Source organism: Lepisosteus oculatus, chromosome 6, assembly GCF_040954835.1.
Source record: "Lepisosteus oculatus isolate fLepOcu1 chromosome 6, fLepOcu1.hap2, whole genome shotgun sequence".
NCBI lineage: Eukaryota > Metazoa > Chordata > Actinopteri > Semionotiformes > Lepisosteidae > Lepisosteus > Lepisosteus oculatus.
This window is the reverse complement of record NC_090701.1, coordinates 34,899,480-34,926,222: the sequence shown is the minus strand read 5'-3', so window position 1 is coordinate 34,926,222 and position 26,743 is coordinate 34,899,480. Positions and strand designations below refer to the sequence as shown.

The 26,743-nt window shown below is 38.6% G+C and overlaps 1 protein-coding gene across 1 annotated transcript in view; it reads right to left on the bottom strand.

Annotated features, from left to right (window-relative positions):
* oxsr1b (oxidative stress responsive kinase 1b) overlaps positions 1 to 18,743 on the bottom strand; it is a 127,951-nt gene extending 109,208 nt beyond the window's left edge. The window contains exons 1-2 of the mRNA XM_069191221.1: positions 18,097 to 18,743; positions 432 to 544 (exon numbers count right to left, since the gene is read on the bottom strand). Coding sequence (XP_069047322.1) covers positions 432 to 544; positions 18,097 to 18,166 — 183 coding nt within the window. The 5' untranslated portion in view covers positions 18,167 to 18,743. The remainder of the gene's footprint in view (positions 1 to 431; positions 545 to 18,096) is intronic.
* Positions 18,744 to 26,743: the final 8,000 nt, after the last annotated feature.

Sequence of the window (26,743 nt, the reverse complement as noted above, 5' to 3'; positions counted from 1 at the left end):
AACCGCTCACTTGGGGAGGATTCATGGTCTTCTGCTTACACATTTAGAGTTAATCACTCAGAAACCACTGATTTCACAAAGGTGTTTTTTCACAAAAGAAAAGAAAGATACCCGTCTGATTTTGGAAAATCTTGGCAAAAAGCAGAAGCTAAATTTAAAAAAAACATCCTAAAACTTGAAAACAAGGGTTGTTCTGAATACAGTTTTTATATATAAAATAATAGAGTACTTTACACTGTTAAATGTTTCAACCATTTGTTTTTAAGCAGAAGAAGAGAAACATGTCTATTGGACATCTTTCGCAAATTCTGACCACTCACTGGTAACCGACTGTGGCATTTACTTTAAATCTTAAGTCTACTCAAACTGTAAATATTGTATTTGTAAGTGTGTTGAGCCAGTGAGCTTGTTTATTTAAGACAGTACATTACCAGGAGCTCGTCCATGCTGGTCTGGCATTTCTCCAGGTTGATCCGCTTGATGGCCACCTTTTCCTTCCTGGGCACGCAGTAAGCTGCCTGCACCACCGCCGTGGCTCCGCTCCCTGAAACACACGCAAGAGAGCGGTGAGGCTGCCGCACTGCTCTCCGTGTCCCATCAATAAACGCAGAGTGATCAGCAGGGATTGCCAGACTGCACAGAGACACTGTCTGTCGGCACCATTTTCCGCATCTCCGCGACAGTCCTGATAAAGGGAGAACGGAACGTCTGCAGTAGCAATCAGCTGAAAAGGAAAAAGCACAAAAAAAACTTTGTTGCTGAAAGGTAAAAAATACAAATAACATAACCTGGAGAACTACGACATTTCTATAAAGGGTTCTTCCAACCCTGACAACTCAGTGATTTGGAAGCGAATTTTGCTGCAGCTAAATGATACATTCACTTAAACTTAAATGCATGGACTTAAGAAAAATACTTAAAAGCTTTTTTCTACAATATTGAACAGCACAATCACGTCAGCACTGATACTAAACCCCTTTTTATATTTATAAATTGTTCACCAACATCCCAACGCAGACTTTAACATAACTGGATTTGCTGGAATCTGGACATTTTCTCTCATCACTAAAGGCAAAGCACAGAAATACCCTGAAAGAGAGGAAGCATACTACAGGGGAGGGCATTTAAAACTTAGCACAGAAGGCACTTCATGACACAAAGTGTTGTGGGAGTCTGAAGCAAGCTACCCAGCCACATTATTGAAGCTGATACCCTGGCTTCTTTCGAGAAACACTCACATGAGATTATCATTTTAATCAGCTGGCAAAAGTCAAACCAGCTTGATGAGCCAAATGGCAGCCCACCCACACATTTGTAAACATTATGCTCATTTCAGAATTGCTTTGGATGTGAAGAAAGTGCAAGGCTTAAAAAAAATAATCTTTAAAAAAAACATTAAAAGCTACAGTGCTGAAGTACTATTTTTTACCCATCATCAGATCTCAAAAGCTAAGCAAGGCTAATTCTGGCTTTATACTGGGATGGCAGACATCTAACTAAAATCAAATTGCAGCAGTAAATGGTGGTGTTGGTAGATGACACTTGTGTCTGGACAAGAAATGACTTGCTAATGCCACAGCATGGAGACAGGCGCCACCCTTCACATGAGACCTAACTTAAGGTCTGATGCCGTGTTCCTTAAAGATCCCATAGCACTATTCATAAGCGGGATAGTTCTTCATACACCATTCCTATATGCATGGCACTCTGGGATGCTTTGAGATAGAAAGGGCTATACAACTGCAAAGATCCGATCTATTATAATAAATCGGCAAGACCGCAAAATAAATGTCTGTTGCACCTCACCTTTTGTCCCCCCCCCCATCAGGTACCCCCTGTTTTTTGCACTAAAGAATTCTGCGCCTGCTCTTTTCATTATATATGGTGGCATGCTGTCCACCTGCTTTTCTTTTCTCACTAACCACTATTTAGACAATGCACTCTCAGCTTAAGGTATGAGCAAAGAATAGATGCTAAACTACTAATCGTATTACAAGTAACAAAAGGGTCTCAGAATTACTTCTTAACAGACTTATTCCATTTATTATAAGTTGTTTTTTCCCCCCCAAATGCCAAATTCTACTTTGTTTTGATGCCATCACAGGAAGACCCAGTGTGTACTTACAGGTCACATGGTAACACAGCGGCAGACAGCCAGGAATACAGGTCTGTGGAGTACTGTTGTCAATTGGAGCCAAAGATTTCAGGGAACTATTATTACCCATGTGTTATAAAAAAAGGCACATTTTGTATTCCAACAGTACACTGCTTTCACAAGCTTTTTAAAAACATCTTTATATTTAGGCTTGTTTTTTTTTCTTTAAAGAACATTTAGAAAGAAAACAAATGTGGGCAAGAGGTGTGACAAGGGAGGAAAAATGCTGAAGACAGGGCTGCATTATAGGACAACAGAGTTTCCCCAAACTCCCCTGAGAAAAACCCCTGCAGCTCAGCAGACACACAGAGGCCATGTGGCCCCAGTGGTCAGGGCAAACAGCCAGAACAGAGCTCGAGTCAGGCACTGACTGCAGTCACTAACTTGCTATTTGTCCGTGACCTTCCTGAACCTCTCTCTGGGTAACCAAAACCCTTCTGGAACTGAACTGTTTCAGATCAGTGAGACAGGAAGACAATTATTCTGCAGGGCTAAAAAAAAATCAAATCTCACAGAGTACTTAGGTTTAGTAAGTAACATTTAACAGGAGGTGAGCGTTGCCATGAGAAGATACTTCACTGCAGAAGAACGGCTACATCAGCTGGCTCACAGCTCTTTGAGGTAACATTTCAGTGGCTCAGCTAGGCTGGCATTTCTGCCGTACAATAGGGATGCGCTGATTTGCTGCTCCATGACTGCCTGTGCAAAAGAGAGAGAGGAAAGGCAGATCCTCAGCCTGTGAGCTGTGAGCTGTGTGCTGCTGCGGGCCATGATCGAAGCTGACACACGCAGACAGGGAGGCTGTCTGACTGCGGGGGTTCAGAGCCTGACCTCAGATCCTCTCTCTGTGGGCAGTGGAGGGAGAAACGGGTCAGGATTCCTGCGCGAAGCATGCTGCTGCAGAGTGCTTGAATGAAAAGACTAATTGGGAAGATTCTCATTCTCCCCTGCTACATGCCCCTGTACCCCCTGGTCCCAGCATCTCCTTATGACTCTGTCTTTTGTTCTCTTACAGCAGGACTTATTGATGTGTTACTTTTTCTCTCTCCTTCACACCTGAGGAAGGCTCCACAGCCAAAAAGTGTCGGTTCTTTTCTTTACCTTTAAGCGTGGAATGAACCTTTACCTCTTCCAAGAAGGAAGATGCCTCTTATAAACAAAGAAGATTCTGTTTTCAGGCCACTACGCTGCACCATTATCTGAGTTTATCCATTTCCTCTGTTTTATCTTTTACTACCCTTAATCTACATTGGAATTTAATTGACATGATATTGCTATGAAACAGCCATGTCAATTAACATTTTCTTATTATTAATCGATAAAACATGACTTTTCTCTATCATCCTTAATGTTTCTGTTATTTTCTTTAAAAAAAAAACCTAATTCCATAAAACAGCTATAGAACCAGAAACAAACTAATAGTCTAGTCTGTGTACCAGTGTAAGTCAAGATACAAAGACAGCAAAAGGGGAAAAGACCATGAATAATCATAACCAATAATAGGCAGTTTACCAGTACAGAAACACCATTTCCACTAAACACAGCAAAAATAGAAATAACCAAAGACTGGCAATATTCTGAGCGACCCTAATCTTACAGGTTCAAAAAAATTATTAATGTCACAAAGTAAACTTCTGACAACAAAACATTCTAGACACTGCATACTATACTGCAAACTTCAATCCAAAAATAACACTTACAGTTAAGGCAGATGTTTAAAGGGCATTGTGCTTGTTTATGAAGCCAATTGTCACACTTAATCATATCAGTAAGCAGCATTTCATTTTTAATTAACTGAAAAATACACTTTTTCTTCCAAAGCAGCTAAGTAATCAAAAGCAGGCCTGGGTTAACCCACAATTCCCGATCTCTCAAGATAGCGGACTTTTTCATCCCTCTCAGATCCGTTTCAGTGATGTTGCATTCTAATGTACTAATAATTTCTACTGACCACAGAGATGAAGCAGACTGAAGATGGAATCAGTCCATAATGTCCTGTAAGGATAATTACAGTGAAGTATAATGTCAACTGTAACACTGTAAGTAGTGCAGTGTAGCGTGTTAATCTGTTTGGCTGGAGACCGAAAGGAAATGCTTTAAGGATTAACCTTTCATTATATCTCATATTATCTTTAATCGTGGATCTGAATCTTTTTTTCCTCCCTCCAGAGAATCTAACCCAAACTCAGATTCGAATCTATTACCTGACAGTGCACATTTTACCCACGGCTAAAGATATAGTGCTGTCATTTTTGGTCTTAAACTTCTCATTTGATTGAATTTTTGAATCTGATTTAATCTTCTTCCTGATTTTTGCTTACATAAAAACAAACATTATTGTTTTCCTTTGATGGGGCAAACTGAGCACAATTTATTAATAATGCTGTACAGTTACAGAATTGTGTCGGTCATTTCTAAGATGTTGAAAAGTATTATTACTGCAACAGATAAGTAATTCTACTTTTATTTTTATAGTAGTATTTTTCCCCACTAAGAGAACATTTAGATTTCCAAAGAGAATGTTTACATTCAGTATCAAAATAAAAACGAATGTATAAATCAAAATGTATGAGTACATACATAGAAAACAATGCCATTTTTAACAAAAAGGTCTGCCATTCAATTATTTTTTAATTAAGTTAACATTTTATACAAACAAATAACTGGCCATAACTGACATTTTAAGCATATTCTATACTGTAATGCAAACCATTCTGCAGCTCATCTTGAGCGAAGACAAAACACCTTACTTTTGCATTGTGAAATACAGGCATCGAGTTAATACTAAAAACTGTAAAGGTTTTTCAAAAATGTAAAAGTCACTAAAGCCACTAGAGGATATTTTAATTAGACCTTCTGCTTTTCTGTGTTTAACAGTCCTCCCTTTAAACTAATTACTGCATTTTACGCAACCACTAAGCTTAAATGAGGACACAAAGCTGCATTGTGGATATTTTCACAAACCATTAAAATGCTACAAATTTGTGTTTTAGAAAGAAGTACATGGATAATTAATGATGAAATTAATTCTCAGAAGACTTCCTGTACAACACATGGCAAAAAATAAAAGGACAAAGTCACACTAGTGGATAAATTAGGTTATTACAGGAATGAAACATGAGAAAGATCTGAAAATAAGTGATCAGTATCACCTCTCCACTGAGTTCCAATAACAAACAAAAGGAAAACAAATCAGAAGATCAAATGAAGAACAACCAACCTTGTTTAATTTTAACTTGAATCTTAATAAGCCCATAGCTTATTAATAAGCCAATAGCTCATAGTAATTCTAAAGTGGCATCACATCATCAAAAGTAAATATCAAAAACCAGATGCCCTAGCTATAATACACACATATTTTATATAAAAGGAACTGGAACTAACGAGGAAAGCATGCACACATATTCATGGCACATGAATACGAGGGTCAGATGTCCAATTTAAATTCTGAGATGACCTTTCCCAAACATCTTGAAAGAATATATTACTATCAGTAATAAAGTAAATGCACTTTCAAAAATCATTTGAGACGATTTTTACACCAATAATTCAGACTTCTATTACATGTACTGTAAGTATTGGAAACTATCGTAAGAACTAAAGGATCACCTACTGTATAAGGAAATATTTTTTATTGTTTTTAAACAAGGAACATCAGTAATGGATAAACACAAAGCATATGATATGATGACCATTCTTATGGTCAAATCTGCTAAGTGTCAGTTTAAAATCGCTGCAGGGATTCACACTAAGGTGATTTTCAAACAAGAGTTCTCCTCCAGTGCTCTGGCAGTCCAGTGAAGGGAAACAGGCCCTAATTATATCTTAACTTTAAACCGCAGTATAATTGCAAATTCCAAATCCAATTCTTGACAGCACCTTTTTCCTTTCTCCAAAGGCTGAAAACAGAAGGCGTCTCCAAGAGAAACAAGCATCTTTCACGAAAGACAAGCGGATCGACGAAGTCATTTAAACCAGACCAAAGACCATGTGCTGTTCAAGTCCACCCAAGATAGCCTGGATCTTTTGTAAAAGTTCTTTTGTAAAAATTAAGCATAATCACATGTAAGATTAAATCAGGGGTTTCATTAAATGCCAAGAATCCAAAACCACAATGAAAACATTAAGCTGCTACCATCAGTACAAACAACAGTGTGAACAAAATAAACTGATCGACACTTTCTATTCCCATAACCTGGTACCTGTATTGGGGAAAAATGTTCCAGAGGCTGCTTTGTTCCATTACAACTGTTCCAAAACCTGTTTTTGTTAAAGACTGGAAAATAATTATTTTTTGTGATCTGTTTACCCCCCCCCCAAAGAGCAGTAAGCAAGCTAAGAAAAAGTACTGCACAATACAAGTTAAAATAATAAAATGAATTAATATGCAAATCATATTCATGTCCTAGGTGCTAATTATCTGTAACTCTACAGGGAGCACTGGTGGGAAACCAAGCTTCAAAGCAGAAAATAATGCAGCTTTAGAAAGACTGAAACTGACTTAAATGTTATCAATACAAGTCCAATTGATTTATCTACTTCAGCCGTTTCTTGTAAGATCTCAAAGGATCAGAGATTCACAGACGCAAGGACAATAATCAGGCCGTCTTTCTCTCCTGTTATGAGTGTGTCATCAGTAATAACCACAATGATACTGTAGTTGTGGTGTAGTACATCTAATGGGGCAAAAAAATATCTCGGCAGGTAATGTGCAATTTACCATAATGTGATTTACGGAACCTGGCATTGAATCAGTCCACCCAGAATTCAACATACATATTCAGAATAAGAAATATTCTCTTTGAAATTCAGCACAAAACATGCTCATTTTTACTGGAATGATATTGGAGCATGGTGGCGCAGTGCTGGAGCTCTGGGTTCATTTCCAGACCTGGGATGCCATCTATGGGGAGTTCGTATGATCTCTTTGTGTTAATGTGGGTTTCCTCTGGGTGCTCCGCTGTCCTCCCACAATCTGAAGACATGCTGGTAGGCCTACTGGCCATAGATGTGAGTGTATGCTTTGTGAGAGTCTGTGTTTGTTTGCCAACACTGTGACGGACTCCCATGCAGGGTGTATCCTACCTTCTGCCTTGCGCCCATCCCACGCTGGGACAGGCTCCAGCTCCCCTGAACTGGAAGAAGCGGTTAGAAAATAGCTGGATGGATTTTGGAGTTCCTGCAGTATGGTCTTGTTTTTGTAACATTTATTAGACCTTCAGTCTTAGACAGCCTAACTACTGCAATACAGTAGTTTGTCTGTTTTTTTATTTTTTATTTCCTGGCCTTGGAAAAGTCATTTCCCCCCAACCAATATCATAGATCAATTGCAGGTAATGTATGCATTTCACTTTAACTTTTATTCACAACTTAACTTTTATTCAAGATTATACTGAACACGGTTATATGTGAAGGAGGCTGAACAACTAAAACTTGCAAAGAAGAACCACTTGAGTGTGGCTTCAGTCTTGTGCTTCAGGTCATTGTCCTGAGTGAAGTTTCAACACAGTTTTAGATTCTTTGGTGACTATCATTTGCTGGTACTTTGCACCATAATCCTAAGAAGCTTCCCTGTCCCTTCTGATGACAAGCATCTCCATTGCATGATGCCCCCATCCCTATGCTTGACACTTGGGCTTGGAGACATAACTCTATTAATAAAGCCCATTAATCTGCAAAAGGTCATTTTGATACAGTACTGTGTGCAGTCATCTCCTTAAGTATTTACTATGTTTGCATTCATGTCCCTATGTCTCTGTTTATATACCTTACTCAAATCATACTAGTTCAGAGATTCAGGGAACCTTTTTTTACAGTACATTTCTTGTATATGCTTTTTAAAAATGCTACTGATTAGCCTATTATTTAGGATGTAAAAAAAAAGAACAGCAAGAAACACAAATGTCACGTCTAAATTACAATAACCACACTCCCAAATTCACAAAACAAAACACAAAACATAGGAAAAAAGAAGAACCCAGTACAAAATAACTAAGCCTTGTGTTTAGCTCTCATCATTCCCACTTTCTGCACAGGTAAGGACAATCGTTCAGTCCAGAGTTAGGGTCTATTCATGTTTTTTCTGAAACAGAAAAACTAACTGATGCCAGACAGGACTCAGTCTTTAACTTAAGAACTGCCTGGGGCTACAAGTTTGTGTTGAAAATGTACTGTACTAGCATTCTAATAACTAAAATACTTGATACTTTTGTTAAATGGCATGGAAAGTTATAAGACAAGCTCCAGAAAGTAAAATAAATCAAAGACACCTTCAGAAATCTACAAAACATAAAGGTACAGGACTAACTCCATTCACTCTTCAAAGCACTTTAATTTTTTCCTGTATTAAGCATTCCTTATTAGGGGAAAAAAGGCATGAGAACGATAAAAGGAGCACAAAGCAGAGAAAGAAAAAAATCGAAAAATCACCTTAAGCTTTGCTCTCCAATTTATTTTAATTCTTAATTAGATGTGCAAATTACTTTTCTTCATCTGTATGTTAGTGCATTTGACACATAAGACAACATGTCAACTATTAATAGAGGCTCTGAAAAATTATGTCACAGCTGGAGTAATGCCTTTCGACAGTGTCTGGCCTCCCTCAAGACTGTCTTCTGCCACTGGGAAAGAAGTGGCAGGGGATAACAAGCTCTGAGGCTCGGAGGTCAGGGACAGGAGAAGCAGAGAACACCCAGACAAACTGCTCCGCGGCCTATAAAAAAAAAAAGACATTCTTGGAGATGGTCAATACCCTAGCTGACCTGCCCAGTGGCACCAGCAATGTAGGGCTAACACCTTTAAAGAGGCCTTATTGACATGAGCTCACTAGATGAGCCAGTGCATGAGTGAATAAGCAAATCCTCGTTAAGCCACAACAGAATAAATTTAACAGAGGTCCTTTATTTTTCTAAAGTAGTTCTAAATCCAAAAACAAACAAGCACCTCGCCATCTCATTAAAAATGATACAGAGGAAAGGTGACATGATTAACAGCACATAAACTGAAAGTACAGATCTGTAAAGAACTTCCCCACATCTTGCTCTGTAGGTTAAGTTTCTTATTAAATTTGTGTCAAACTTCTATGGACCTTCACCTGTTATGTGAAGGTCATCTGTACACCTGTTGTGTAATGCCTATCAATATCATATAAACACCTCCTTTCAATGGTCATAAGCAAATTTAGTTGCCCATTAAAAGGATTTTATGCAAAAGATAGCATTCTAACCGATTATATGAAACAATTTTATTCTTATCAGAACACAAACAGACAAATCATACACTGGACACAACATGGAAAAAAAGGAATTTCTTCTACAGTATTACATGGAATTAAAACCCATAGCTACTGTGCAAAGATAAATTCTTGAAATGAGTTGAAATGTGTACAAGTATCAAAAGGTAACTTTCATGTCAGTATAACGTTTTCACCCAATTCATAAAAGTAGTGTAAAATAATTCAACACACTTACCAATTATGTTATAAAGGGGGAATTTACTGTATCTACATTTGCAAAAGGTAGACAGAGCACCTTTTGCTTTTGCAAAGTCACCTCCACATGTTCTTCGTGAAAGAGGAACTTCCTGAACCAAACACTTATAAAATAGACACTAATCATTAATCCCACAGAGCTTTGAAACATTCAGAGCCTCAGCTGAAAGCTTGTGACAAGTTACAGTGGTGTGCAGGACTGAATCCATGTCCGTCCGGTCTGGCCAGTTTTCAACAGGATTGAGACTTGTGGATTGATGTGGCCAAGGAAAGGGATATCATGCCAGTGAGAGAGTATTCATTTCACTGTGGGCTTGTACTGTTGTGGCCAACAAGCTCACTGAACAAAGTTCTAAAACAGTTTATAGTTATAAGGCCTCTTTATCACACTGCAGCACAGAAGGTTTTAATGGTAACACATCTGGGCAACTTCTCCTTCCAGCTGTCTATGCCAAAAACATAGAATTCAAGAAATACTCAACCTTTGGTGATTTCTTTCACACTTTCATCATCTGAAAACTACTAAACACAAACCTCAGCCTCAGATCTTTAAATGGACAGCAACAACTCAGGGTCAGTAATGGCTTCTAGTGTGGACATTAAACAAGCTGAACTTGCCTTCGCAAAAGCTGGCATGATCCCAACTTGTGCACACACAAACATTTGTGTTAAGAAATGGCAGAGCTTCAGCCAACAACTCTGAGACAGTTGTGAAGCAAAGGAACCCATGAACAGCAGTTCTGGAATCCAGACAATGTCCTTTAAATTCTAGAAAATGGGCACCATGATCTGGCCACCGATACAGTTAACCCCCCATTTCACAAACTAACAAATCACGAATGATGTTTTTTTCCCAGCTCAAAAACATGCTATTATATGAATATATATATATACTGTACACACACTGTGACAGGGGAGTACACCTCCCACTGCACACCCTACTCTGTGGCACCTGGGAATGCGCAGGTACCGCACATAAGGCTCAGGATAAGAAGCGCTCTGCCGGTGTTCAGGCAGTATCCTTTCGAACCCGTCACTATTACAACACACCATACAATATATGACATTTTAACAATTGCTGAATCAACGCAGTCAACGAAAATTGTCCCTGTACCTTTTTTAGCATAAATATACAAGCTCTTTATTTTGGATGTCTGAAATATATTGTACATAATGTAAGTGATGTTGTGAAAAGTGATTTAATTGACCTAACAAATTCCTTTACAACATTCCTTTCACAAACATGGGGATTATTTTAACAAAGGTCTTTAGTACAGAATTATTTTAATTAAGTGCTTCAGTTTCCTGCAGAAATCAGTTCCCTTTCGCTAGTATTCTTGCTTTACTACCTTTAGTCTTACACCAGCATATTTGCTACTGAACACTCCCTTTATCTTAACGCAGACCTGACCTGACCTGACTGCGTACGCACCCATTGCAGTAGTTACACACTCCTCACTGTCAGAGGCTAGAATACATCAGACAGTCATGGGGGTCACCAACAAACGTATATTTGCTTTGAAGTCAAGTTTAGTCATGGAAATCGTTCTGCCAACTGTGTTTTATTAAGGTGTATACTGCAATGATATATGCTTAACATTGTACAGTTACTGTAATTTATTCCATCTAGGAAATTAAAAAAAAAAACAGCTGCAACTTCACACCAACATCCCTCAAGAACAACAGTGAATAAAATACATGTTCAAATCTCACCTTTTAATCTGTGCTTTACAAAGTACATTTTCCTCAGGTTCTTCATGCAAGAGATAACCATCTTCACAGTCTGGTACAGAGAATCAAACTAAGGAATTTATTCTCGATTTTCTGAAAGCTGAGAAGCCCAAGGGATTTCTTTCAATTTTGTATGACAAACACAATGAATTAGTACTGGAACAAAGATCACTTGTTTCTAAAGCAAGATGTTATTTAGGTGTACAGTTCATTCATACAGTTCAATACCTTTGAGACCTGAAAGATGAAAACTGAGACCCTGATAAGCATCAAATATGTCATAGCCCATCTCAATGATAAATCTCTTTGATCAGTCACTGAACTGTAAATGGGATTAAAAGGATTTTAATATTGATTGTTTTAACCTCAAGCATAGTTTGCAACATTGCTGTGTAAGAAGATGCAGATCTGGTTAGGCTACCAAATGCAAGTGCTCCCAGCACTGCTGCCAAGACAATCAACACATTTGGTTTTAGCTGTTCTGGCAGACAACAAACCCTACAGAAATAAAACTTACTTTTGTGTTTCTTGTTGATCTAAAAAAAAAAAAGGATACACCTCTGAAATAACCAAGATCACAACAGCAAAGGAAATGAGAAAAGAAAACATCGAAATGTGTGTTTCATTGCATTATCCAAAAACACTTCCTCAGGACAGAGAAAATATTCCCATTGCAGTAAGATTCAAATTAAGGAACATAACAGGCACACAGTAAAATTAAACTGACTTAATGCTGACAACGGAAATTCAAAAAGCCAAATCTATTTAAAATGGCACTCAAAATGAGCATAAGCCTTCAGAGAGAAATTACAACAATTACAAGAGTTCAGAGGGAATGAATACTGTTTTCAAGAAGGATAAAACTTTAACTGTTCTTTACCTCCTCCAAATGACCACTGCTACAGCGGCAAGTTACTGTTACTGTTAGTGGGGTCAAGTGGCTCAACAGGTACAGGCACTTGCCTGACTGCAGGAGATTACAGCGATTACAGGTTCGAGCCTGAATCATGTCACCAGCTGGGTGTGACCAGGTTTCCCCAAGTGGCAGCGTACAATTGAAAAGGCAATCAGTTGGCCAGTGCTCTCTTGACTCTCTGCGACTCTACGGGGGCTTGCAGGCACAAGGCAGTCTCAGCGAGAGACACGCCTGTCCTCCAGTCGGGGCTGAACCTCCAGCCCAGTAAGGGGCAGCATTACCTGTGGGATCAGAGGAGCCTTGCAACAGGTCCTCTCTCTCCCATGTGCTCAGTCACGGGATTCGAAGACACAGGCCGAGAAAACCACACCATGGGGCGATTCCAAATCAGGTGGGAATAATGAGTGGGAATTTTAAAATAAAAAAATCCAACAACAAGAGGTACAGCTTTACACAAAGGACTGTGGTTGGCTTTAATAGCTACAGCATGTTGTTGAAAATGATATGGGTGAGATCCCCACTAACTACTGGCAAATAAAAATGTCTAAATGGGTAGAATGACCACCTCTTGATTACACCCTTCTTGCGTTCTTACGATGCTCATCTAAAGGGTCTTCTACCTGTCCACATTCATGAGGTACATTCACAGAGAAAAAAGATAATCTTATTAAATAAACCCATCAAGCATTATTTGAGCCATTTAAGGTGTGGCTGGTTTTGAAGGAGGATTATGTTGAAAAGAAGGGAAAGGAATTCAAATGATGAACATTAAAGGAAAAGTAATGATAAACGTTTTAATTTTGGTCTAACTGGTGACGTTCAGTAGTGATGCTGCACTTTTACACACAGCTCACAACAGAATAAATATAAATAATCCAAAATTGCAATCAGACCACAGAATTTTGTAAAAAGCAAAATACTCTATGGAAAACAAAACCCACTGTAAAATCACAACCATAAACTGACAAGTTGCCAAAACAAGGGCTACATTTTTTTAGGTTATTTTAGGTATTTGAAATACTAAAGTGATGCATGAAATGTGCAGAACAGCAAAACACAGAGATACAGTGTTACAGTGAGATAAAGGCTTTTGTCACTCCTTAATTCTGTTCCAGTGACATCTAGATCCATCCAGAAGGCCAACTCACTACCCTCCACACAGCAACATGAAACACTACAGTATTTTAATCACCAAGACTCTAGACTTGCTCTCAGGATGAACTGTTCAGGTTTTCCTTACTATTTTCAACTCCTGGGAAGGACTGCTATTCATTAATCCTAGATTCCTGAACAGAACCATCCACATAGGGAAATTAAAAGCGTCCTGGTACTGCAAACATAAATCAAATACAATCCAGCAACTACAAAGTGGAGGGATAAACAATCAGGTCATTTTATATTGATTTTCATTAGATTATGTATATACACACCTGTGTTGGTGAAAGTAAAAAAAATAATTGACCTCCCACCAGTTCAAGTAAGAGAAGAGAAGGTCAGAAGAAGCAAGGTCAGTCTTCACATCAGCCTGGTTTCCCCGAGAATCCCAGAAAGAGCTGAGTGATGGACATACAGTACACTGTCAACAGATGCCTGCTTCATTCTTATCTGGGACAACAAGGTATTTCTATAGTGCTAGTCCCTTCTAATGGAGTAATTTGTGTTTAAGAAGCTAATCTCTGAAGTTCACAGGGAAGTCTTACCACTAAATATCATTTGCTTTTGTGGTATTTTATTTGAAGCTTCCAACCTACAAAAATGCTGAAAATTAAGTTTCATATGACATCTTAATACGATAAAGAATACTGCCACATATCAACCCTAGGATTCTTTCTCCATCTCTCAATGGTGCACTATACCGCACACATCGCTTTCTTTAGTTATTAAAGTTCCAATTAAATATAAATCATCTAATGCTCCCTCTGGCTTCCCTTTCTATTCCACTAAGACAGAACCACAGAAACCGAAATACGAGTCATAGATTTACTAAGCAATGTCACAAATAAATCCAAACCAGTTTCAGCAGGAGTGATGAATAAAGCAGAGCTTTTTAATGGACAGAGAAGGAACACACTGCCTTGTAGTCTTTCGACAGCCAGTCAGATCTTCCTGAGCGATTCCCAGAGTGATTACCCTGGTGAATACAATCCCTCAGTCATAAAAGCAAACACTGCAGTCCAAAGTTTAGGGATATTCTTAGATTCCTTCTATGAATTGTACAGGTATTCACAGATACAAAAGAGAGTGACATCAATTACTTTACGGAACAAAAACTGTGCCTAATGGCTCCTTGGATACAGTCAAACATTCAGAAAATTGAAAAGGTGGGGGAATTCTTTATTACCTGTCACCTGAGTTTTTGTGTTATGGCAGTATTTAAGTATTATGGATTCTTTATAATTTGTAAAAAAAAAATTAATATGGCTCCTAACAAAGGAATGGCTTCACCAAGTTTTTTTATAAAAGCATAGTTATTTTGTTTTCGGTTTTCAACATTATGGAAATAACTGCCAGAAATACTAAAACACCACCACTTAGTTTACATTACAAACAGCGTATCTGCAATCATTGGACCATAACCATGTTATCGCAATGCTTGAGGTTAGATGACATTTTTTTCCAAATAACCTGTTTCGACATGGCCCTTTAAAGGAAACAGATTTGTTAGATATTGTGAAGGAATCCATTATTTAATGCAAGAAATCACCAGCTTGGTAAATTTGAAATTAACTGGTTTCACCACTGAAGTTTGCTCATCTAAAATTTAAAAAAGTAAACTTGCTATAAATGAGATGAAACATACTTAACTAGTGGTTAGCCGTCACTTATTTTTACATGAATTATTACAAAACAGGTTACCTCATCACAGACTAACAAATAAGATATGTTCATAAAATTGATCAACGCTATCAATATACTGAAAACCAGCACTTTCGGAAGATCTTAGTTTGTCAGCCATATTGGGTCAAAGGTCAAGGTGACCTCACACATTTACTCAGAAATTTCTTGTAATTTACCAACTGACAATTCAGTAGTTTCCTTATTTTAGCCGCTTTGATAGCTCCTATTTTTGTCAGAAACACCTATGAATAGATCGTTGTTGGGCAAGACTGCCAAAATAAAAATGTAATTCAGGTGAGTAGCTGCGTCAGCATGCGTAAGCTGCAAAGGAACAAGTAATAGGTTTATTCCATGCTAAAAAAAGACGGAATAAACCAATTACTTGTTCCTTTGCAGCATAAAAATGTGTCAATGTTAATTTCCACATACTCTATTCTACTTTTACCGTACAAATATTTGAATAATTTTCCATCTGACCAATAATATAGCTTATACTGTACTGTTAGAGGATATGTGCATTCTTTAGATAATGCACGTGCACAATAAAGCAGAGAACAGCATTCATCACTGTTTAGACTACAACAGAGAAACTTTAAAAGTATTTTTTTTAATAACATTAATAACTTGCCTTACTTTTTAGCCACAATCCTGTTTGTACCCATTTATATAGCTGGGCATTGTAGTGAAGCAATAGGAATGAAGTACATTTCTGAAGGTCACAATAGCAATACTCCATTCAGAACTCAAACATATTGCTGTGTTCTTGGCACTGCACTTGAAGCATGTGCAAGATATTCTTGCACGGTGTCTCTTATCAACCAAAAAGTTTAATATCAGGATACAACTATTTATTTTATTTTATTTCTTGACAAGATATGCTCATCGGGTTCATGACCGAGATGGTACAGTAAGCAAGACAAAAAGGGCATCAGAAGACGTCCACAGACTGGCAGACCTACTAACCTACAGGAAGGCTGATAGAATGATACAATGAGAAAAATGGGGAAGTTAGGGGAATGTAACAAGGAAAACAGACTGCAAACACTAAATCTACAAGATAAATTGCATATTCTTTTGAACATAACATCCATTGGGCTAAATCATTCTCTCTCAGCTTCTGTTTGCACCCCATTTTTTATTTAAGCTTCAGCCACAATTATGGTATTCAAATCTCAAAGATCAGTTTCAACACAACAATGGTAGCCTTTTATCATATCATTGGAGGTGAAGTGGACGGAATACAAAACACCCTTCTTTACAAAGGGCCGGGTTTGTTCAGGGCCTGTACGTTTTAAAAAAAAAATCAGTAAAGGTTCAAGAACTGCAAGACACTGTCAGTGACAGAGCAGAACGACTGAACAGCATAACATTGAGATATGCTGTTTAAAAGCAAGGAGTAACCAGCTCAAAACAAAGAAAAAGTTTAAAAAAAACTCACAAATGTAGTTAAATGCATTAGTGCCCTATGCCCCATGTGAACTTGCAGTTACAGTAAGTTAACACCAAATGTCCTTGTAATGGTGCTATACAAAAAAAAGGGTGTGGAGATGAGCTGTCGCCTACAACACCGAAAAGGAGGTGGAGACCCCAAACACTATCCAAGGCGCACGTTGGGAAAACGGTGAAAACACATCTGTAGTCCGCGATCTCTGAATGCGTATTTAGACCGGAATTTTAACTTGATTCTGTGCACCTAACTGGCAGGTTGTGGGTTCAAATCGCAGGCGTGGCATTGTTTTTGTACCTTTGAAAAAGCAGCTTGCTTTAGCAAAACGTATACGTAGACACAAATGAAGCCGCTTTGAATAAAAGCCTGAATTTTAAACATCGCCAATTGAAATACCTACTGCATAAAAGGCATGTTGCTCAATTTCTGCATTACCACTTTGACATTTTCTAATGAAAATCACAATTATGCCAGAAAAATACCCCCTAAATCTCCGATTAGACGAAAACGAGAGGTTTCGTATCGTACTGAGTGGATGAACAGCATTTGAAAGACGGGAGTACAAATTAAATGTTATGATCAGTTTATGAAGTAAAAAGCTTGACATTCCAACTACAGTTGTCAACATGTTATAATATACACTTGATGTTTCATTTACAATATCCTCCCTCACTCGAGGTTAGTACTCAGGGATAGAAAACGACACTGGTGTTAAAATACTAGGCGGAAAAGTTGCAGTACTGTTTAACTTGCTTAACTATCCTTGTCCGCCGAAAAATAATTTGTCCATCGACGCATTTACTGGGAAGCCAGACACAACTTTGAAAAGAAGAAATGAGCAATGACAATTATCTCAGGTTAAAAATAAACCTTCGCAATCTTAAAAGATACAAGCCGAGGACACAAAAATACAGCGTAAAACTACAGAGGCGACAGACGAGTATGCGTGAGGGGTTATGTCTAAACGGGTTCAGTCTCGGTGTGTATGCCCGCAGTTCCGTCGATAATGTCCTTTCACATAGAAATGTCACAAGACAAGGAGAAGTCGACCAACTCCAGCCGCCCGGGCGATGTATAGTCGAGCCTGGGGCCTGGGGCTCCGGCGGCGTGTTTGCACGGAGCACCACCCACTTTGACACAGTGACAGCCCGCGACCCCTGTGGCTGGACCCGCAGCTCAGCCCCGCCGGCGGCGGCGAGGGCGCAACTGAGCCGCACCGCAACACACTGAAGGGAGGCGTGTAACTTCAACACATTCTCCGACGCAACACAATGAATGGCCACGCAGCTCACAAATGCGATGCACTGTTTACTGCAATACAGCAAAGACTTCCTAGTTACAGTCACGGCAAATACAGCCCTTCCCTGTCTGTCAACGTTAGCCATCGGTAGTCGCTATTATCGTTTCCTTAGGGAGCTGCTAATAGTACTGCAGCTGTTAACAAAAGAGATGAATTGTTCGACGCGTCACTATAATTGCAGGAAAGGCACTGGCAGCACTAGCTTTGACGATTTACTCACCAATCACCTCTTGTAGCTCATAATCATCTTTGTTGATGGACCAAGGTAGAGAGCTCAGGTCCTCGGACATGACTACAGCTGCTGTTGAAAAGGCCGCGCTGTGCAGACAGTGTATCGAACCTCAGGCCTGTGATGTTTAGTATTCTTGGAAATAAAAAATAACGTTCAAATTTCAAAGCAGACCCGCAACGCCACTTCCCTCACTTGCAATCTTTCACAGGTCCTACTATCATTCCCAAACTTTGCCACTAGCTGCACACACCCCGCCCACCACGTTCCTGGCGGCGCTCACAGGAAGAGCCGGAGGGCGGCCATCTTGTGTGTGGCAAAATGACAGGCGAATGACAATGCAGCACTAATTCGTTCAATTGTTAATGAATCGCTTTTTTGGAGGGTCCAAATTGTCCAGAATTATTTTTCCTTCATGTCAAATAACGCAAGGCATGCAAACTTATTATTACCCTTTCAACTAGGAAAGCTGTCAGATGGATACCTAGCATGAAAAATTACAACAAATCACCCTGTACGTTTTATACCCTTTAGTTTCTAACAGCCGGTACTTCCAACGTTAAACAATCTGCGAGCTATGCTCTGGCCATGAGGAGCTATTTCCAGCCACAACATTGATGGTAGAAGCTATCCTCCCGAAGAAATCGAATATATTATTTTGGTCTGTGCACATAGTGGTTTTCTATTGGGCAAAATTAAAAATGAACCCTTGCTGATTGGTCACTACTACAGTCAGTCAAATCAAAACATCCTGTGTGCGCCCCTTGCTTTGATACCTCCTCCTTCATTCAGTGATTTAGAAAGACGGCAGTGCCATCGGTTGTTGAGTGATCACTGAGTCACAGCAATTAAATATCATCCTACCTTTGCCAGCGCCGTGTCCACGCTACTTCGTTCTCCGTACACCATACTGTCCGTAATTTAGGGAGGTGTGACCCATTTGAAGACAATATACATGTGTTTGGACTATTTTAAATTGTTTTAAAAAATTGAATTTTACATTAGGCTTAGTTCCTTGTCATAAATATTTAAATATTAAAGTATTAAGTTCAATTAAGTATGGCATAATGCGTTTTGCCAAAACATGTTTAATGCTTCTTATATGAAGTGGAATCAAGGCGAATTTATATGTGACCGAATTAATAATTTTCCTTGAAGTTATGTGCGAGTCACCTGTGATTTAACAGGAATACGCCTTAATGAATAGATTGTTCCTTTAAATACTCAGAATAAGTAATTTACCGGAATTGTATATTAATGTATGACAATTGCCATGACTCTTGACAATTGCCAAAGCATCCATCCATTCTCTAACTGCCTCTTCCAGTGTAGGGTCGCAAGGGAGATGGTACCCATCCCACCATGCACTGGACACAAGGCTGGGTAGCCCCTGAACAAGACATCACTCCATCACAGGTCAAACAGAAACACAAATACAGACATACACAATCACAGCTTCGGATTCCCAGAAGCCAATGAACCTAAAAGGTATGTTTACATTTTAGACTATGAGAAGAAACCCACGCAAACATGGGTAAAACATAAACTCTACTCATAGCACCCAAGGTCTGGAAGTGAGCCAGGGGCCCAAGCATAGCGAGGCAACAATGCCACCCACTGCATCAATGTGCCACCCATTGCCAAACTATTATTATTATTATTATTATTATTATTATTATTATTATTATTACCATATGGTATAAAGCAGTTTGGTATAAACGAGTTTGAATCTAATGTATACTTGTTTTCATTTCTTTATGCTTGGGAGCTTTTTTCTATCAGAACATTTTAGAATGTTCTAGGCTAAATATGTTTTCAGTGGATTCATGTAATTTTCCCTGTTTTTTATGTGATAATTTGACAACCTTTTCCCGGAGAAGGAGTTAGCCTTCCAGGGATGTTTAACTGCTATTAACATGGAGAAAGGGGGTTTTCTGAGGGTGGGGCACTGTGGTGTCTTGTGAATTGTCATTCGTTGTACACATACAGTATGTATCAAGTCTGTGTCCATTATGAGATTGGGGAATAAAATCTACAGACTCATGTGGGAAGAACATGGACTACACAATAGTATTACATAATACATAGATTCCAAATACATTATTAACATCTAGTACCAAACAACAATGTAACAATTTATGGCTCTGGGAGGTCCTTACATCAGACACCATTCCACAGCTTTGATCTACAAGTCCATGATGCACCAGTTCCGAGTCTCATCATTTGCAAGAAATACGAACAAGTAGCTGACTCCCATCTTTATTTCAAGGAATGGCTATATAAGATGTTTGGATAAATCAGTTCTTAACTCCCAAATGAGCTAAATGGGCTGACCGGCCTCCTTTTGTTTGAAACCAAAGTTTGCTCTCAAAATCAAAAATCTTCAAACAATCCCAGCCTTCTGCCTAACTGCTGCCGTTGTGTTCACCCACCTGATAAACCAGTTTTGACTCACCTTTCCTGAGCACTTTGTTCCAGAAGTCTTGTTATTCAGGCGGGTGCTGTTTCACAAACTTTGGCCACGCAGCAGTGTTCTCCTTGGAGAGCAGGGGTTTCCTCTTGACTTTCTTGGTCCTTCCATGTAAGCCAGTGTTATTCTGTCTTGTCCTAATGGTGGACTCATGATCTCTCTCATTTACCATAGCGAGAGAGGCCAGTAGAATGAAACCTTAGGGTTCTTTTTAGACTTTTGGGAGCATCATACTGTAGGTCAGATCTTTAATAAAATTCGACAGGGCAGCAACTCCTGGGTAGATTGGCATCAGTCTTGAATTTTCGAAATTTCTGGATTATCTTTCTAGAAAGATGGACTTCCCAGTGTTTGGAAATGGCATTGTAACCCTTCGCAGGCTGTTAAGCAGCAACAGTTCTTTCTCTAAGACACTGTCACTGGTTTATTTTGTTCTGCGCACAATGTGTTACCACTAACCTGAGTGCTTACTACTAAACTGAGAATGTGTATGATTTTCTATATGGGCAAAATCACATCTTAATGATCAACTAATCATTCGTACATGTTTTATTCCACCTGTTTATTGCGGTGGTAGAACTTACATTTTCACACAAACATATCGAATGCTGTTTCATTGTTTAAATAAACAATGACAAAGTAGAATTTGTTTGTGCTATTTGTCAGCTGAGGTGCATTTTATCTGCTATTAGGATTTGGTGAGGACTAGGTGAGGGTCAAATATGTCTAAATATATTAAACCTTTTGTAATTTTATAAAACCTTAAGGGGTCCTAGTTTTTCACATTATATATCTCATTCTAATCTGAAAACTGAACAGATGGTCTAAAATGGATCCCTGTGATATGCCACTGCTTAATTACAGTTATTAGTTTTAGGGATGAATTTGTTGAAAACCTTTACATTATCTTTTTGAAGTACGACCATCCTCATTGTATAGCAGGCACAAGTACAGGTTTTCAAACTGAAAGGTTTGAAAGAAGAAAACCAAGGTTAGAACTACAGTTTGGATTTTTCTTCGGTTTTGTTTGATCTTCTTCCCATATATTTTCAACATGGAATTAACCTTACAGTTCACACACTGATACAGCTCCCCACTCTTTTTTCTGTTGTCTCTCAGTCCATCTGTTTCCAATTCACTGCCTGCAAACTTTGCCTCATTCATTCTTAATCTGGTTTTATAAAAATGTAAACCCAATTTTTAGACGCAGCCTTTAAAGGGTTCCATTACACAGAAAAGCTTACCATGCTGTTGCATAATGGACCGTAGCCAAATGTTTTAATTTCCAACAAACCACCTTAGAGTTGTATCTTTTAAGTAGAACATTCTGGAAGCTTTAAGGAAATGTAAATTTACCATATAATTGTTCAGAGAATATAGTGATTTAGTAATGTTTGATTAGCTTTTTTTAAAGGTTTCTGCCCCTTATAATAATATTACAATATTAATAATCTTTTAATCCCGAGTACAGTCTTCAATACTTCATTAGTTCTTTAAGTAAAATTTGCCATTGTTAAATCTACAGTTAGTTGTGATTAGATCACCACTGCGTTTTGTTAAATTTGAGTTCCTCTAGTACTTGTATTATTTTCCTCTCTGTAATGTTCAAGTCTACAGTTTTTTGTGATTTAAAAACCAAACAAAAAATAAAACATTCTGTACTTTTCCGTTATGTATTTTCAAATCACCTCTTCTTTATAGGGTGTTACCTTCATGCTATTTATTCCTGGAAAATAATTTTCAGAATTTGAAAACGTTTATCACTAAACCAGCACTCTGGGCTCCCTGTCAAATCTCACTCGCATGAAAGTAACACTTCTAAAAAACAGGTGCTCTTAATTCTGTCGAACTGGCAACACTATAAAGTCTGTTAGGAAATACTGTTTTCAGATGCTGATAGTTTAGTCTGATCACAAACCAGTGAACCTACACAGCACCAGCACCTGTAGAAAGAGAAAATTAGGTAGAGGATCTCTGTTCTCATTCCCAGAAACTGAAGAAAAAATGTTACTCTATTATAATAGATTCTGTATACAGTAGATAATTCTCTTTCTCTTGCACACTTAAAATTCAGGACTGCACATTCCAGCAGATATTTTTAATTAAGATGGCCTTTTGCTCAGTCCACGATTTCCAATCTCATTATAAACTAATGGGTCATCTTGTTTAATTTGAGTCTCACTTCTTCAACATGTGCCGTGGTCCTTCATGAGGGTTGGTTTATCTGAAAAACCAATGCATAATCTGCTGGCGTTTTAGAGGTGAAACAGAAGTATTGGCTTAATCTGTTTCTTTTTACATAACCTCTTACCAGATGTTACTGTTTGGAATAGTGATTTGAATGTTCTAGACATTTCCTGGGACACTGTACTGTATTTTTGTCATCCAACTTGTTCACTTATAGCAAATGTTCCTCACAGAGAATACTTGACCTCTCATGTGATGCTATTATATGAAGTTAGTGCCTTGTGTAAACTTTGTCTAGGGGACACAATGGACTCCTTTCTGCATATGTTTTGGCATTGTCTTGGGGTGGTTATATTTCAGAAGGCTAAGCGCCATAAATGGTTGTGGCATAAATGAACTACAGTATAACATGCAAAATCACATGATTTTGGTGCTGGTCGTTTCTGTAGGGAATACATATGTAAAATATCCAGACAACATTTTTCCCTTTGATCTTCAAATTTTCTACAATAAATGTATTGTTACTGTATCCTTTACAAATTTTTTGGTGTTCTTTTTTACAAGTTTTAATGTATGCAGTACTTATAAAATCTGTTTTGTATTCATGTGATCCCCTTATCCAAATTACTTTCTAATTCTCTCAGCCTTGTTCTTTTTTGACTTGCCTTTGTACAGCTGCTCAGTTTACTGTCCATGACTTTACAGACGTTTTTGTAGTTATTTTTTCTGTAGTTAACACAGTTCACCAACAGGAGGTTTTTCCTGCAAGCTCCAACTCTGCCAATAACAAAGATCCTGTTGTTTTTGTCCCTTTAAAAGCATTTGTTGATGCAACCCATTATCTCTAAACTATGCAAATGAATTAATTAGCTAAGTGGTTTACTATCTTACTAAGAAACAATGATATATACAGTAGGTCTTATTTGGTTTATTTACAGGAGTATGTACCCATAACTAACCCATTAACTGTTAAAAAGTGCTTGCCCTTTCTCTTGAGGAAGCAGGTTACATGATTGAAATTCCTAACAAATAGATGTGGATCTAGGTGCCTCAGGCATAAATTGAAATATGATGTGCAGAACATTCCTAGATTTCTGCTATACTAATACAGTATTGGCAAACAGCCACCATACCGCTGGGAATAGGGTCTAGGGAAAAGGAGCTGGAATTCAGTGCAATTGTCCTGAAGAAGAGATTCTATTTCACATTCTTTTCACTTTCCTGTAATACCACTACAGTTTCACACTCTTGGTGAAACCATTCAAGACTCAACCTCATTTTATAATGCATCAGTAGTGCTTCAAATTTTTCTATTAAGCATACTACTAAGGCAAAAAAGCAGAGTGTATTTATCTTTGATCAGTTTTGGACCTTCAGGATTGCAAGCTGATGCTTTTTAATGTACAATGCCTTGCTACAGTATTCAGACTCTTGCACAGTTGAAACATTGTCATACTATGTGAATCCACCCTTAATGGGGCCAATAGGGGGCCCTCAAACTGCTGTCTATGTGAGTCCTAATGCCCCAGTATAGTGATGAGAACACAATACTGTAAAAAGCCACCATCCTTCGAATGATACTCTCTGTGGTCATTAAAATCCTTTACCAATCATGTCCTCCTATTAATCCCCGCCTATGAACGAGCTTCATTACTCTCCTCTCCTCCCCACTGATAGTGAGGTGAGCGTACTGGCACACTTTGGCTGCAGTCGCATCATCCAGGTGGAGCCACACACTGGTGGTGGTGGAGGGATGTCCCCATTACCTGTAAAGCGCTTTGAGTGGAATGTCCAGAAAAGCACTATATACAGTAAGTGTAAGGAATTATTTCCTTTTATTACTATAAAGACTGCAATCAAAATTCTTCGAAAGAGCAATGAATAATTGTTACTGTAAATACACAACCTACACCTTTACCAATCATGGCCTCCTAATAATCCCCCTCTATGAACCGGTTTCATCACTCTGTTCTCCTCCCCACTGATAGCTGGTGTGTGGTGAGAGTACTGGTGCACTATGGCTGCTGTCGCATCATCCAGGTGAGGCTGCACATTGGTGGTGGTGGAGGAGAGTCCCCATTACCTGTAAAATGGTTTAAGTGGCGTGTCCAGAAAAATGTAAGCAACTGTATATAAGTGTAAGCAATAATTATTATTATTATAGAACAACTGATAAAACTGTACAGAGATTCAGATCAGGAGAAGGTTATAAAACATTTCAAAGACCAATAATATCTTTTCAGCATAGTGAAGTCACTCATTAAGAAGCAGAATGCACACAGACACTAGCTCAGTTAGTCTCTTTCTCTGAACTGGAAAACTGGTTAGGGATAACACCATGAGGCCTATGGTACTATAACTCTGAAAGATACAGATTTCAGAGGCTGAGACTGAAGAAAATCAGCCTGATAATTGTGGTGTCATCTGCAAACTTAATAACGTTTATAACGTGGTGGCTGTACAGTCATAAGTGAACAAGGAGTACAGACTATGACTGAGACAGCAGCTATCACGATTGCTACTCCTCCTCTTAAGGGGTCTCCAGCCCTTCCTCGTTCTACCTCATTCCCCACACATGTCCCTTATTCCAGCCCCTCTTTAGTTCCACCTTAAAAGCTAGGCATAGACGTCACCCGGGGTTCCTCATTGAATCACGTTTCATGAGAGCCCGGGGTCCTGCTGCGTCTGGCTCCATCTGCCTTTGTTTCTGATTACCCGTTTGGATTTCCTATATGGATTGTTTGCCCCGGACTCACTTCCCCTGGACACCTGCACTCCTTGGACATGCCCCCTTGTCTCCATCCCTTCTCCTGCATGATTTTATTCCTACTGTGTCTTCACCAACCGGATTGTGTCGTCTGCATAGGGCCCAGAAAGAACTGCTACGTGACAGCAGCCTTGGGGAGCTCCAGTGTTTAGGATCACTGAAGAGGAGATATTATTGGCAATTTTCACCACATGAGGTCTGCTCGTTAGGAAATCCAGTATCCAGTTGCAGACAGAGTTGTATAAGTCAGGATTCCTAAGTTTTGGGAGAAAATGTGTCAAAGGCTAAGCTGTAATACTGTATATATACAACATCCTAATGTACTGCAGATGCCCCGCCTGTTTATCAGTTTGAGCATTCAGGTTTTCAATAAGATTGTCAAAAAACTATGTGCCTTATTTTGTATTTTCACAGAATGAAACATCGTTGAAAAGGTCTGAATACTTTTGCAAGGCACAGCATGTACTCCTTTAAAACATTTCAGTCTAGATAAAAGGTATTGTTTAATCTATCCCCTAAATATAAAGGAGTACTTTTGTCAAGGGCTTTCATATTTTATGTCACAGTATACTGGGAAAATAATCCATTGATGTCAGTTTTAGCACAGTATCTCTGACTCTTGCCATACTGAAGAGTGGAAAAGCATTATTTATGAGGCTGAACATCACAAATGATGAACAAACACTGTCTGAAATCATTGAACACAAAACTTCCCAAACTGCCAGAGGAAAAGTTTCAGCAGTGAGTGAATTGAGTCTGATCAATGCACTTTGCTGACATTGCTGACAATCCCGAGCAATCACTAAAAATTAGCTGTGAGACATCTCATTAGAGGCTGTATTTTGTTGGGAAAAAAATAGATATTTTATTGAGGTGAGAATATTATCTTTTTGTGAAGGATTCCAAGAAATGTACTTACGGGGAATTTATTCAGGTTTGTTACTCTGGCAACAAAGTACTTATATGATAGAATGTGAAACAGAAAAAGAAAATAGGTAACAGGAAAAACACAAAGTCAAAAAAAATTTCACTGTTGTATCTTTGAATGCATATTGCATTCTTTTCAATTAAACATTCAGAAGTCAGAATTTCCCATCTGTATCGGAAAAAACGCAATATTGTAGTGGGAGCCTCCGCCCAGAGTAAAGGGGTGAGTCATCTTGCTTGGAGGTGTCAGGTGTGAATTGCTGGGAATGGGAGTATTGGCAGTATAC